Raw genomic sequence first — 16,521 nt, forward strand, 5'->3', positions numbered from 1 at the left:
AAACCCAGAATCACTTCATACCAACAATGGATTGTTTTCTTAGACATAAGCATTTTTTTTTTCAATATGTCAAGAGAGAAAACAATCTAAAAACGTTGAGGTATTGCTCAGAACATGCCAGCTGCAATTTTCAGACTACACTTCATTTTAAAAATAATAAATCTATCTCAAAAGTTTATCCTTCATCCTGTTAAATAAAGTTGTCACAAAACCATCAAGCTAAGTCAGGAAAATGTCCAGCGAAGCCAAACGCAGCTCCATCTGCCAGGACAAGGGGACCCCTAAAAAAGGAATATAATACACAAATGATAGTTTAAGTGTTCAGAAATGCTCAGGACATCAGGATACTACACAGAATTTTTCAGTTTTAAGTAGTGTTTTTGAGGTAACAGTGAAGTATAAAGTTTCAAGATATTACAGCCAATCCCACAGAATGCGCTGCAATGATTAAATACTGACACCAGATAGTGTAGCAATGTTCATGAAGTTAAGGTTAATTAGGAAAGGCTGCCAAGCACAATGGATGAGAGAAAAATGTGCTCTTTGGGCCATCTTGTGCTTTTTGTTCCCACCTCTGCCTATCATTACTTTGTTATATAACTTATTTTTAAAAAGGGGAGAAAAAACAGCATTTGTCTCCTTAGTCAGCAATAAACTGCAGACTACAAGAAACTTTGTAAAACACAATGAAGTAGCCTGGAAACGAACCAGTATAACTCTTGCTTTCAATCAAAACCATTTTTACCTCCTTTGGTGCAACAGTACCATCCTGTAATCTATTAGAAAGATTATTATTTAGAATTTTTAATGGTTTTTTTCCACTGTTACTATATGATTTCCACAACCCAACAACATTAAGTTACAACAGGTGTCCAGCATCAATTACCACAGGTTTTTGACCTGGGACCTACTGGAAATTCAAAATATATTTATACTTCTCAAATTCAAAGGTTTTATGGTATCTCTATTTGAAATACATAATTTAAAAAATATCAGCATCAACATGTGTTTAAGCAGAAATGCAAAATTTTCTTCCAAAAATTTTACTCTTAACAGTTAAAACAAGTATAAAGATAAAACTAAGTGCTCTTTCACAATAATGACGACTCATACTACAGTCCAATCTCTCTTGAAATAAAATATATTAACCACAAAAAAGATTGACTTGACTAAAACTCTTCATAGTGTCAGGATCAGAACTGGTGTGGTCCTTACCAAAATGAACAGGATTTCATTTAGCAGAAATCACTGATTTTTAGCACACTCAAATGCTTTAATTTTCTCAAGCGTGCTTCTAGAAATACTGTAAGTAACATGCATTACTGTAAAGCATAAGAAGAGTTTCATGCATCATGGTTTATGGACAGCTTAAATTAAGCTTGTCTGCAGTAGATCTAGGCCAGAGTTTCTGAGAAAAGTGCGCGCTAGCTATTTGCTCAAAGTCAATAGCAAACTGGAATCAAAATTTCCTGGATCACAGTCCACAGAATCACACTACCTCTGATACAGAAATGTCTTCCAAAGCAGAGGTTATGCAAACTCTGTTTTCATTTTCTCTCACATGATCCAAGTATTTGAAACCGTAACATTTTCAGTTACAGGTCAGGAAGAGACGTACTGCTTGAGTAACATTCTTCCTCAAAATCATGAAGTTTTAATTACTTCTAGTATCAGTGAGTTACCTGACTTTTTGCCCACTACTGAGGAAGTTAGCCAGTGTAAATGCTGACAATTAGATCAGGCCAGAGGTTACACTTGTGATCCGGTTCCACTGCAAATCCATCTCAGACAGAAGCAAGGCTGAGCTAGGAACGGCTCCCACTGCCTCTCCAGAACAGAGATGATTTGCAATCTACTAACCCATGTTCATCTTAAGCAAAGCAAGGAAGATCTATACATAGCAATTATTAGAGGTCTAGACATCTGCAAAAAATGTAAAACTTTTTTTTCCTATCAAAATAAAAACAATAGCTTGGAAAAAATACTTTTTAGCTACAGGAAAAAAAATAATTAAATCTTACCAGTACCAAGGCTGTGAATACAAGAATAATGTCTCTAAGCTTGAGTCAATGAATAAGAAGGATAATTCATGACACTACAACACACACTGCATCACTTTGCTGAGATGCAACAAATTTTAAAGTTAATACACTTTTTCTGCACTTCAATCATTCATTTACTTTTCTGACAAACAATACAAGTGGAACAGCAAATTTGAGGAGACATTACAAAACTTTTTTTTTTCCCTAAGACTCAGTGTAAAGAAATAAACAAAGAGGTTACTGTAATGTACTAAGTCATTTTCTTCTGTGGGGTTGGAGGGGTGGAAATCTGATTTCAATACCCTTATATAACTCTAAAAGAAAAAAATAGAAAGAATGCTGAATTCATGCAGTTCTACTTAGTGAGTTATCCTCATTTTCTTTCTATCCAAAACCCAGTTAGGCACATTTAACTGCAGAAACATTCCACTCAACCTGTAGAATCTGTTCAAATTAAATCTGCCCTGGCATAAACACAACCAGAGCCCTGATATCTGGGGTACCCCCCAGCTACAGTCACCCTTAATTTATCAGTACAAGGATAAAGCTTCAGAGCAAAATTATTTTCTCCACCAAGGGTGAAACCTACGGTCTTCAGAAACTCAAGCATTTCTAAAGGGTCACAAGCACTACTAGGAACCTCTTTTAACTTCAAAGAAAATACTGTTTATTTATATTGAGAGACTACAGAATAGGGGGTTTTGGTTTTGAACTTTTATTTTCTATTTATTCAAAGCTATTGGTCATATAGAATGACTTTACACAGAATTTATGCCGATCTCCAACTTCCTCTGAAAACTGTTTGCTTGCAGATGAGGAGGAAACTAGAAATAATGAACACAGGTATCAATTAAATGTCAAAATTATTTAGCTATTTCAGAAAACCAGAACAACTGCATGTTGTTTTGGATTTCTGTGGGTTTTGTTTTGTTTTCCTTCCCAAGTGTCTTATAAAACAAACAGAAAAGCCACAGAACAAGTAAACGGACTTCATGGAGCAACATACCAAAGCATACATTGGGTTTTGGGGGTTTTTAACCCACCCCTTCTGGATTTTCTCTTTTGAAAATTTCAATAGTTATCCTCGCTTTATTTTTTTCCTCTTTTTCTCTCCCTCCTTCCCTCTGGAGGATATATTCCCGTATCAGTAGACAAACCAACCGATACTACTCTCTTGTCCCTCTTAAGATGTACTTCTTTCATGAGGGAACACTCTGACACAGACTGAACTCTAGAAATCATGGCAATTGTTCCTCTCCTGCATTTGGGTTCTTTCACTATTATAAGTAGGTGTCCTCCTTGGTATCACAGCTCTTGCATGATGACACAAAGCAAGAATCTGTTTCTCTAACCAGATGGAATAGGTCAAAGTTCCTGCCTGTGACACCCAAGTTAAAACTGATTCCTGGCAACAAGCTTTATATATACACATTTAGCCTCTACAGTAAAGACATATCATACATATCTGTGATAATCATAAAAGATGAATTCTTCAGAGAATGCTGACTTGAGCTCCAAAACACAAAATTCCTAGATGCTAGCATAACATAAACACGTGCACATATTTAACACACCTTTTATTATCTACACTTCAATGAGAAATGGTTGATACATCAACGAATTCCTGTCAAAAGCAATGATACCAAATCATTTCAACAAATGCTTTTAAATTAAACAATCATGTACAATTTGTATTATAGGTATCTTCAGACAACTCATTAAAACCAAATAACAAAAATGCTAGGAAGTCAGAGACACTCTCCATCTTAATCCCAGTTGGCAGGTACATAGCAGAGATCCTGGCTCCTTTATGAGAGATCTATGGCCCTGGGAGTACTCCTTTAAAGCAACACTGCTGCATTTAGATTTAAAGAAGTACTGCTTTAGAAGAAATTGCATCCTGGAAGAATTAGTTACTCTACCCAACCGGGAAGGATACCACTTCTCCTCTGGCTTTCAATCAAGAACGTACATTTTTATTGATTCTTTTTTTATCTATTAATTGTGGTGACAGACTTGTAAATTCCATCAGCACTATCAACCTTCATGTGTTTGGGGCTGGAGAACAGTGCTAGACCATCTATCTATACATCACACCCTCATACAGATCAGTCTCCCTGAACTGGACCAAGATTTCACCTTGCCTTTTACAGACAGTTATTTCAAATACATCACAAAGCTGAAACTGCACTTGAAAAGTTCCAAATGTCTGAAAAAAACGGTCTATGGTCAAAACAGTAACCTTTAACAAAGATGAAAGATCTTCTTTGTGGTAGAAACACAAGAAGAGCACGCACAAGAAGCCAGTTAAGTCAACCTGCCTGAGCAGTAACTCTCCGCACTGCAATAGCTTGAACACTTGCCATTACCCGCTTGCACCCTCAGCCAAGTGCAGGCACTAAATGGTACCATGTAGCAAACACATGCCACACCATAACACACCACCAGGTTTCAAAGCAGATTTCTTCTGAGCTGTAACAAAAATGCTGGAGTCTGAAGCAGAGAAAAACATGGAGATCACAACAGCAAGGTCACCTGTCAATCATAGCCTGTAGGAAAATACAAAACCCAGAATACACTTGTCTGCTCCTGCAGACTCAAATAAAAGCAACAGGAGCAGACTGCAGGAGCCTGATGCTAGCAGCATTTCATGTATGTAAGTTGGTAAGGGGAGAAGTATCAGCTTAACTACTGTTTCTAAATGCCCCCCACAGAACAAGAACTACACTTCTGTTAAAACCTCAGCTCTCCAGTATCCCGGCATTCGCTTTTTCCAATCAAAACCATGTGTACGGACTTCTATCAGCATCATCTACCAAGAACTTCAACAATCTGCCTATGTGTCACCATCCTGCTGCTGCTGGCTTCTCTCCAATGCCAAGCACCGCTCACAACTGCTTTCTGTGCTCACATCACCTCTGCCTTTGCGAGAGGTCTGTGAAAGAGGAACCAAGATGAGGTACAGAGGTAATATATTATGAAAAAACTCACCTAGAAACTCCAATTACCACTCTGAAGGCACATGCTGTTGTAAACACTTTAATTACTCAATGAAAACACAGCTATTTCTACATCTTAGCACACAGAGGCTGAGAGCTCATAAATGATTTCACACCTACAGAGCAAATAGCCTGAACAGTCAGAAACAAAACCCTTGAATTCCAACTCACACCACTAGACCAAGCCCCCTCCCTCTTTAAATATTTTCCTGAACTTTCACCCAGCCAGAGCTGTCTACTCCGTGTATCAAAAGGTTAAAAGGTAACTTATTTTCTAATTTAGGAGAGTTGCCAAAAGGGCTGATTCATACAAAAACTCTCAAATCATACAGGAACCAGGTTTCATTTCCCTGCTTCCTGAGGGCCCACCAGAAAGGTGAAAGAGGAGTCACCACAGAGAATAGGATCAGTTTTGAAAACTGAAAAGCAAGTAGAATATCTGGTTATCAGTCTCAGGATACAAGTACAACAACTCAAAGTGAACATAATCTTTCCTCTTGGAATCACTCCCAATTTTACACCCGCTGATGGCACATACGCGCTGTGGCAGCCGATAATGCACCGTACTCATTACAGCTAACTCCAAACATTTGGGAGATGTCCCAAAGGGGCACTCAGGAAACACCAACTGGAAGCTGAGAGCATCTCTGACGTTTCTTAGTGCATCTCCCACTCACTAGGTATTCTTGACTGGGAGACAGAATGAGAGTGAGATAACAGAAGAGATGAAACTACTCTAAAGGGAGTTATCTAAAGGATTAAAATGACAGTTGGATTCAAGATCCTTTAGTCCCTGACCTGTTCCTAAACCATCTGAGACTACATGGCTGCATACATTTTTCACCTCACTGACATTCAGTTCTTCCCTCCACAGACTAAAATCATTAGAAAAAGGCTAGGACTGTTAAGTGTTGCACAAAGAATCTATAATCTTCTGTATTTACCTTCCCATCAAGGCTTGTTAGCAATATCCACTAACCTACATCTGGTCAGAGCCAGACCATGAGAATCACGTCCTCTGGTCCAGCCATGCAGGCCTGCTCCACTGGAACACCGTTTTTCAAATGTGAGCCACTGGTTTCAAGGCAGAGCCACCTTGAGGTAGGGGCTGCAGTAATCTCTTTGGGTCTCATGGTTGTCTAAGCAATAGACAAAAAAGGCTTATGCCTGTCAACATGGCTGCTGTCACCGATTTGAAACAGTCTGCAAACTCTTAGGGAGTCAAAAAGAGATGTGCCCAACTTCAGTGTCTATGTATCTTTGCTGCCTGGACCGGAGAACAAGACCAAATACTACCAAGCGGGTGTTAGTCAAGATACATCAAGTATCTTTTGTGAAAACAGTCCCAAAACCATAACAGAAAGCAGATTATTAGGAGCTTGGATACAGCACAACATATGACAGCAACAAAAGCAGCATGGCCAGCAGGTCAAGGGAGGGGACTCTACCCCTCTACTTTGCTCTGGTGAGACCCCCCCCCGCAGTGCTGCATCCAGCTCTGTGGCCTTCCAGTGCCTAAGGGACTGACAAGAAAGCTGGAGAGGGGCTTTTTACAAGGGCCTGTAGTGACAGGACAAGGAGGAATGGCTTTACACTGGAAGAGGGGAGATTTAGATTAGGTATTAGGAAGAAATTCTTTCCTGGGAGGCTGGGAGGTGCCGGCAGAGGCTGCCCAGAGCAGCTGTGGGTGCCCCGTCCCCGGCAGTGCCCACAGCCAGGCTGGGGCTGGGACCCACCTGGGCTGGGGGGAGGTGGCCCTGCCCGGGGCAGGGGGATGCAACTGGACAGCCTTTGAAGTCCCTTCCTACCCAACTGTTCTATGATTCCACGATAAACTGTACAGACCTGTGATACTATGCTCTGAGATTGGAAAGTTTGACACAAGTTCAATGTAAATTAAAGCTCACCTAGTGAAAAGACAGGTCCTAGAGAAACACCAATCTAAGTCTAAAATAGAAAATAAATTAGAATACAATTAGAACAGAAAGAAGAATGTGATACAGAGAAAGGTTCTCCTGCTTAGGGCCTTCAGACATTTAAGCAGCCACATATCTGCCATCAGACAAGAGAAAAACATACAAGTGATGATGAATATCTTCCAAATAAACATTCTCTATTTGATGCACCACCACAAAGTGCAGTAGTCCAATAAAATACCCTTTATATTCATCAGATTCCTCCTACACAGAGCACAATAGTCTTAAACTTTGAGGATCTTCAAAGTGAAGCACTACAAATCTGTCAGTTTGGGTATTTCTGCCACATTCAACCTAAGTTTCAACAGATGGAAGTTTTCCTTTGATGATTAGACAATGTTGCCAAAAATGTTTAAGTCAAATAGCTCTACAAATAGTGGAGCTACTACAACCTTGACAAAAGCTCTTTGAATAGTTTTTACAAAAGCACTAATCCTGACCTATTGCTTTGAAAGCAACAAAAAAATTAAAATATGGCACTCTTGAAATAGGAGAGAGATCATTTCTCAACCTCTTCGCTGCTCAAAATTAGGAAGGAAAAAAGCCTACACATTTCTCATCATCTGTACATGGCATCATTCCTACATTGCAATGATTCTGTAGAGCTTTATAACCAATTACATTGCCATTCTTCCTCCTAGGTTTGACTTTTAAGCTCCCAGGAAATGTCCTTAAATGAGTCAAATCATTGTTAACATTTGAATGCCGAACTAAGATTGCAACCTAAAGCAATTGTAACTATAGAAAATAACGGAATGTAATAGAAGTATCAACTTCTACTGGCACCACAGGGTGCTACTTAACAGTGATGCAAGTAGATCACAGTATTTCATTTTTCCTCCATATGCATTTATAGTTTTTAATGAAGTGAAAATATACTGATAACAACCAGATGTTCAGTCATGTATACCAGCTCTTAACAAGCTGCTGAAAGAAGCCTTTATAATTTAAAGCTTTGGGAGCTCTATCTTGCAACAAAACATTAGCAATAGCTTCTACATAAAAGTCATACAGTTAAATATTGAAGTTGCATCTTTTTGCTGACTGTGTAGTTTTAATCATTAACGTACACTCTGGAGTGCTAACATTAACAAAACCAAAGAAAAAGCAGAGTATCCGTAACATACCCAAGGGAGTCATAAATCAAATGCCAACATACCATAACACAAGTGTTTTAAGGAACTACACAAGTCTAATTCTTGAAAAGTAATAACGCTGTAGTTTCTATAAAATGTCTTAAAATTAAACATGAAACCTTTTTCCTTGGCATTTTGTACAACACAGCAGAGCCTGTTTTCCAAAAGGGTAACTCAAGATCTTACTAATAACTCTCCAATACGGAGTCACAACTCTACAGAGTCCCATGGACCCTTACTAAACAACCTGTTTCAGCAATGCTGAGTGTAACTGCCTTAAAGCACATTTGCCTTCCCCAATACAGACTAACTTTGAGAATTATTTTCTTAAATTCATCATAGCCAATTCTGAGACACTCCTAGATATGCTTTGCTGTACATCTCTGCAGCCTTTCCCAATAAAAGCCAACACATTTTAGTTCTTTGGTTGTATTTCATAGTAAGAGATACAGAGAGGTGGTTACAGACTTGCCGTTTGTAGTCTTCCCCATCTCACACCATCCTTATTGATTTTGAGCTAGACTGCTCACCTGCATCTTCTAAGCCTGTCCATAGGTTATTTTGTAGGCAGACATGAGCTCATTCTGCCAAGGCTTCAAGTACAGCAAGCTCAGAGGTGAACAAGCTCTGCCTGTGCTCAAGAAAGACTTGAGCCTTTGTAAATTCAGTGCCCCTGCAAAGGCTAAACTCTAACTTTGCTTTTGGTCAGCCTGGAACAAAGTACTTGTCATCTTACATTACCTCTACGTCTTCACAACGCGATACTCAACAGAAAAAAAATAGGATCTATGTTATGATCGCAAATTTCTCACTACTCCCTTAGCAGTATCTACACAGCAACATCCAGCAATGCTCTTGCATTGTCCACTCTTCAGTAACACATTTGCAAAGAAAAAAAAATTAAAGACAGTACATCTGAAATTAAGAGAGAAAGGTGCAAAAATTATACTTCCGAAGCATAGTGCTTTCATCAAAAAGCACCTGATGCAACATTTAGAACAATTTCAAAAGCAAAGAGTGCAGGACTGTTGCACAGGTACCTCTGCTCCTGCATTTTGGACATGGCAGATGGTCTTCCAAGCTTTAGAACTATTCTTAGTATTTCAACAAAGGAGAGGAAAAAAAAAAGTTTAAACTGGGGTGTAGGGAAGCAATATATTTAGACAGCAGCTGCCAGCTGTATTCACTCCTTCATGAAACTGCATCTGCAGAACCCAAGGGATACACTAATTGTGACAATCCTCTGCTAAGGCTCTTGAACACTCCTAACAAAAACTTTGAAGTGTCATTCAGAATAGCAAAGACAGGCTCAGCATGGAGATTTTAATGGTCTGTCACAACAAAAATTCATCTTTAACAGCCATTTTACAGACAGACACTCTGCTAGCAATGCCACTGTAAGCTGCCAAAGCTGCCTATCCTCTGGCAAGCAATCCTAAATCCTGCTACAGAAATCATTACAAGTTTGAATATTTCATGTATTCCACTCAATCTACTCCCAAAATTCACATATTAGGCTTGTAATTTTCTTGGTTTATTTCAGATAAAGACAGAAATTAACTACTCCCTTGATACAAAGTAGGGAAAGAATTTATAATGTAAACCTGACCAGGGAGAGGGAGGGAAGTAAAAAAGTAAACTCACTACTAAAACAAACCTAATTCTCGTGAAAAAAAACCACAATTATCGCAGTAGAGCAAAAATGCCTCTGCCTTATAATACCTTTATGTAGAACAGAAATGGATTTTGTATTAGAGAAAGCAAGTTCTTCTGTATCTACTTTCCCACACCCTACTTCCCCTTCAATGACATGGGGATAAAATCACTAGTTAAGGCATTATCACATTATTGTCAAATATCTTATACTGGTAAAGATGACAGTAATATACACTATCATTTAATGTTATTATCTTACCAACAATTCAGTAACATGCTATTTCAGGAAAAAATTAGCTAAGAAAACTTATTTGACAAAAAAAAAAAAACACCCAAACCTTTCACATTTATCTTATGATAAGTGAGTATGTTTTTGATACAGCTGGACATTATAGACAGGCCTTAACTTCTTTTTTAATAGGCCATTATTATCAATACAATACAGAGTAAAGCAAGTGCTTTCAACAGCTGCTTCCATTCCCAGCAATCACATTCACACAGAAACAGAGATGCTGCCAGGTTCAGTTGTTGAAAAGGGTTAAAATAATCATGACCATAAAATTTTTTCTGCCAAAAAGACAGAATAAATGATTCTGGACTCCACACACACATATTGGGTCTTCCAAGAAAGAAAAATAAAACCCTGCAGGATTTATGAACTTGCCCATATCTCGCAGTCCTTTCACCCCTCTGTACTTCCTCTAACCTGCTCCAAACAAAAAGTGTATCTGTTCGAGGAAGTCCCGACAAGCTTTGCAGAATGACACTCTAAATCATACCATTAATTCATTACACTGTACCTACACAAAACCTTCATGTAATGTTGACAGAGTTCTAGGTTTCAAAAAACACTGCATCTTTGTCAGCTTTCCAATGAAAAGAACAATCCAAAGTACAAAAACTAAATCATCAGCAGAGCTATTTACTACAGGACAACAGATAACCTGAAACTTTTAAAACTGTGATGCTTTAACTGGGGTACTACTTTTTGGGCACAAGCTACAATGCAATTTAAGACAAAATGCTAATACTATCTTTGGTAAAGTTTACCTTGGGAGAAAAGAAATTAAAACTTATCAGGACAGGTGTACAAAAACATTTTTCCCCCAAGAACTAAGTTCTCCTTCAAATAATACTGAAGTATATTTCATGACACATATCCTAATGAGATGCAGAATCAACATATCCCAAATACAGCAGATGCATGAAAAAAGCCATGTAAACCAATCTGGAGATCGACAGAAACATTGCACTTGTTCATTTCTCTTCTCTCTCAGACACCAATTTGCTGGTATTTAAGAAATTAGTATTAAATAAGCCATGTGACTCATTTAATGCACATGCAGTTCAAGAACCCAGAGAGCTGCAGAAGAGGAACTTTTCCTTGCACCTTGCTGCATTCCCCAGAGGTGAAATGACAACTCCAGCATACCTTTCCCTGTACAATTAGCACAACCCATTTCCAGCCAAAAGTTAGCAATACCAACACAGGTGCCCAAAACAAAACAGAACTGGGTAACTTCTGTTGATGGTTTGAACTGGGTGTGAGATGCTCATCATGTACTTCTTCCAATAGCATATTCAGGGCTGCTACTGCCAGCAGGTTCTCATTACCAGTACTGTACCACCACGCAGAGCATTCAAATCAAGTATTTAAGCATTATAACCTCATCACTCTAAGTTTTAGATTGTCTCAAACGCTCAGTTTATACAAGGAGGCTGGGAAAAAAGAAAAAAAAAAAAAAAGCCAACTCACAAGAGAGGAATTTCAACAATGAGCTGGATGAGGCAACACAGCAACTCTTCTATGAGGTCTTCACACTCTGTTCCTGAAAAGAAGCATATCAAAAGTTTTCCAGATTTTCAAGTACTGAAAGAAAGCAAAGATTTAATCACATAGATCCAGATGATTTTAATTAAGGAACAAACACTAGAAGAGAAATTCTACTTGCTTAAGGAGATGGCACTCTTTCCTGAAATACAAAGCACTTGGGATTATTACCAGAGGAAATGGTGATGCTCATCCTTTTATATATAAAACAAATAACTAGTAACAATTGGACAGATTGAGATGCTGGTATACTAGGAATATGCTATTAAGTACATCAAGCCTTACTTTACTACTTACCTAAGGTCATATTAAATGGCCTTATTACTAACAGTTGAACTGATCACAAGGGACTTCTCACTGGCACACATCTCCTCTCAAAATTCCCTGCACTCTGCATAGTTTCCAACCCCTTTTTTTAACCCCAACTGAAGAATAAGCAGAGACAGATAGAAAACAGTTTCATTTGTCTAACATACGCTGAGCAATATTCTAAACTGTGATCTATCAAATGAATGCAGCCTACTGTACACAACATTGGTGCTCTTAAGCAATTAAATCTACACACTATTTTTTCATGAATGCATATTTATTTATTGAAGAGGTATTACACATTTAAATGACAAGTAAGGATTCATGACATTCCAAAGCACATGAAAGTGAGCAGAAATGATTCTCTACTCACACACAATGTGACAAAATGCACGGGAGGATCAAAAATTATTTTAAAAATGCAACTATTCTAAGTGATAAAACTGGTGGTATTTCACACTAGTACGGCAATTTTTAAAAGCAACTGTAACAGAAGACTTGCAAGACTTACTGAGGAAAAAACTTATTAAACCATTTGACATTGTCATATTATACTAAAAAAACAGCAGATAGGTCTCCTGGCTCATCAGGATTTTTTCCACTTTCAAAATAAATGTATAACGAGAAACCTACAGCACAAAGAAGTGTAGGGGTTTATAGTGCTGACCAGCCTAAGAGCAGGCATAGTTTTTCCCTCTGCATTACCTGATAGACATTACACCACTGCAGCACAATGATTACCCAAATGCCTGTTTATTTTGTACTTTCAAATAAATGTGCCTTGCAATAAACACAACACTATATCCAGGTTATGGCAATGTTACTCTGTTTAACCCAAGTTTGTTCTTAAATCCAGAACTCAATTTTAAGAAGCACACCAGAGGGAATATTCACAATAAAGCAAATTATTTCTTTCCACAATTGGTTTATTAAAAGCACATTAAAAATTGTCACCTAGTGAACTGCACATTCTAAAGGAAACCAGTTTTTTATCACGGAAACATGGTTTCCTTTATATAGAATCCCCCACGAGCAACACAATGTAGCTCCTGTTAGTAAAAATCAAGCACTGCTAGGAGTATTTAACCTTACACAGAAACCACAGCCAATAATGAAGCCCAGATAATGTATTCCAAAGTAACTTGAATATGACTGTTTCCTAAAGTTTTCTAAATCTAGAAAATGCTTGTAGACTGCTATTAGTTTCCAAAAGGTACCTGGGTTTTTTTCCCTTTGTCAATCAAGAACAGGGAGGAGAGAGGAAAAAGGATGAAAAAAAGTGAGTGCATTTTAAGACTATCATTTCTCACACCACACTATACACACAACTTATTCGGAGAGAATAATGTTATTTGAACATGAAAGAGGGCTGTCCCACACACACACTATAATCAAGATAAACAAAGAAAATACTGGGTTAGCACAATCACGCAGAATGGAAGATGTTAAGTCTTTCCTGCTCTGCTCTCGAACTATTTTTCTTTTCTTAAAAGAAGCTTAATTGCTGTAATCAATGTCATTCAGTTACAATAATTAATGTATCCTTTTCCCCATTGGGGCACACACATTCTTGTTTAATTCTTGTCTTGCCAAGACAATGAAGCGGATGCATGCCAAATCTGTAACGTGAGAGAGAGCTATAAACATGGAACACTATGTGTTTTCATAAACAATGCCTTTTTCAATAGCAGGATAAAGACAATACACACAATACTCATTCACATTAATAGATCGCATATTTGGATCAAAGACATGCATAAAGCCTTGGGGAAAATAAGTAAAGGGTGAATCTGTCCAGATAAGATTCGAGCAGACTTGCAGAGAGAGGACTCATAGGTGCACCTCCTACACTCTATTACAGTGCAGAAGTAACTGCAAACAGTTTTAAAAACAGCCAGTTACGCTGACACACCATTTTTCATCAGCTATATTATACTTGCATTGTGCAGGGTTTTGGCTTTTTGGTGGGGTTCGTTCGTTTTGGGTTTGTTTAATTTGATGGAGGTTTTTTTCGTGTATGATTTTTTTTAAATAGCGTTTACAATTTTTCAAAGCTATGCACATTACAGACACTGGATTAGGAGACACTACACAGGCGAAATGGCTTATCCAGAGGAAAGTATACATGCCAGGAGACTCCATTTCTAGTAAAACCAGCCCAACTCTACCCTAGGCCACGGTAGAGGGTCTAACATGGATAGCAGAATCGTCTTTCTTCTCAAGAACCTAACTATTACGTTGTCAAGACCTAATCTGAGCTGCTGTAGCAGCTGGTTGTGGTTAATATCAGTAAGATACTCAGGCATAACAAAGTATAACCTCACCTCAGATGGTACTTATTTTTCTGCCCTACTGCTCCTACAGTAGAATAGGACCACTAATGAAATAATTTGTGTTACTTGCAAAACAGTACCTAAAGCCCTATCTGTTCAATTTATTACATGACCAGCAGACTTAAAGCTTCATTGGGTTTTGTGGTTTGATCTTCAGCTCTGAGGACTCTCAAAAGCTCCCAGCTTTCACTTAAGAGTGTTAATAATGAGTACATAAACTAATTGGCATCTTTTATTTCCTTTTTATGATAGCTGAACACTCAAACTCGTTTAAGGGTTGCAGTAAATGTACTGTTATTTATTTCCACCTCTACACCCTCTCATTTGCTATAATACACCAAATACAGCGTTACAACCACACAGCTTTCTTCTGAGCTTAAAACACAGCCTAGCACAGAAGAGCACAAATTGAATGTTCACAAAAAATTAAAATAATATGAATTGCAAAATCTGGGAGGGGAATTCTTCCAGATAAGACAGTTACAAAAAACGGTATCTCAACAATAGTGGCTATATCGTATGCAACCTGTCAAAATACAAGACGTATTGCTGAGTAGCCAGTGACCACGATCTTTCCATGCATCATTACTATCATACACTATACGCTTCTGCCTGACATATCAAATATCATACAGCAGGTGTCAATGTGCTGACCAACCGCAGCATGAGCAGCCTGACGTGCTGACACTACAGTTATGCACTCTGATTTCTCAGGTGCTATATTTAAACTCAGAGAACATGGTACTAGGATATATTCTCCAACTAGAAGGAAAAAAAAAAAAAAAAAGGCGATGCTCGTAGCTATAACAGGGAAACAAACACCACTGCACAGCATTTCCAAAGGAGTTTTAACATGATTCTGAAAAGAATAGTTACCTTTTCTCAGAAGGCTGTGAGACTGGACAAGGCATACAAGAACAGATCATAGAAGAGAGAGGTTGGCTGTGGTGTTGGTTGGTTATACCTTTCTTTCCAATAACTACTCAGCAGCCATTAAGAAGCAAACAGTACTTCAAAATTCAGATACTGTATTAAAGCTTTTGTCTATATTGACACTTTATTTACATTAACCAATATAATAACATATTTTATAAGGTTTGTTTTAACATACTTGCAACTGAAGAATAGTAAAATACCACCAGGCTCTGGCAAATGAAAATACAGCAAGGATCACTAAGAAAATTTTTTTTTAAAAAGCATGGTCAAAGATAGTGTTAAGTATGTAAAACTTTAGTAAAAGTACTAATAAATCTGTGTAAACTTCAGAAAAACATGGCATGCTCCATTTTCCAAAGAATAAAACATAAAAATTCAAGATACACTTCATTTAACTATAAAAACACAAACAAAAAAAATTTCTTTTTTTTCTGCTCACTCTAACAGTCCCTAACACAACAGCAGTTTATTACACTCCATTAATGATGCTTCACTTTTCCTCTAGCTAAGCATAAAAGCTATAAGGAAGTCATTTACCTTATTACCATGCTCTATATTAAAAAAAACAAACAACTAGGTGAAGATTTGTTAGGAACAAAAAACAATTGCTATGTAAACACAGCAAATTATGAACCTCAATACCTTGAAGAAGGTCACAAGAATCATCTCCAGTTGGAAACCTGAGTCAAAAGCAGCAGCAGACTTAAAGCCACAGCTGGACTGGGAAAGCAGAGGAGGAGCTCATTTTCCTGCCTCCATCCCCTGCTCTCACCAGCAGACCACACACAATTACCTTCCTAATCCAGAACATCCACCAAACAATCTGCTCAAAGATAATTGCTAAGTACATTTTCCATCAATATGCACAAAATTATCACTAATAAATGTCACTGTGAATTACAATCAAGTGCTACTAGACATGGTACAAACATGCATCTACCCCAGTGACAAGAATCACTTTTCATACCACACTGCGAGGAGCTCTCAGCAAAAGGGATAAAGATCACAGGGGTTCAAGCTAACAAAACGTCTCAGCTTTTCCATCTGTCCTGCTGTGCTACACCGTACCACTGAAGCAAGAGGTGGGCAATTTTTTTTAACCCAAGTATAAACCCACAGGTGGTCTGCAGTGATAGCTTATTATAAGCACGTCTTATTTTCTAATGCATCGGCTACCTGAGTTCATTCTTGGAGATCACTCACCACAGCTTAAATACACTAAACCATTTCAACATGCAGCACTTACCTTTTGGCACCAGAAGTTTGATTTCCCCAGAGCAACAGCTGGTGCCAAGGAGTTAAA

General features: G+C 38.0%; 1 protein-coding gene across 4 annotated transcripts in view; it reads right to left on the minus strand.

Annotated features, from left to right (window-relative positions):
- Nucleotides 1–16,521, minus strand: part of DYM (dymeclin) — a 220,029-nt gene that overhangs the window by 175,566 nt on the left and 27,942 nt on the right. For all 4 annotated transcript variants that reach the window (XM_040579681.1, XM_040579683.1, XM_040579680.1 and 1 more), the window contains one exon: nt 11,566–11,638. In XM_040579681.1, the coding sequence (XP_040435615.1) occupies nt 11,566–11,638 (73 nt within the window). The remainder of the gene's footprint in view (nt 1–11,565; nt 11,639–16,521) is intronic.

Source organism: Falco naumanni, chromosome Z (genome assembly GCF_017639655.2).
Source record: "Falco naumanni isolate bFalNau1 chromosome Z, bFalNau1.pat, whole genome shotgun sequence".
NCBI classification, from domain to species: domain Eukaryota; kingdom Metazoa; phylum Chordata; class Aves; order Falconiformes; family Falconidae; genus Falco; species Falco naumanni.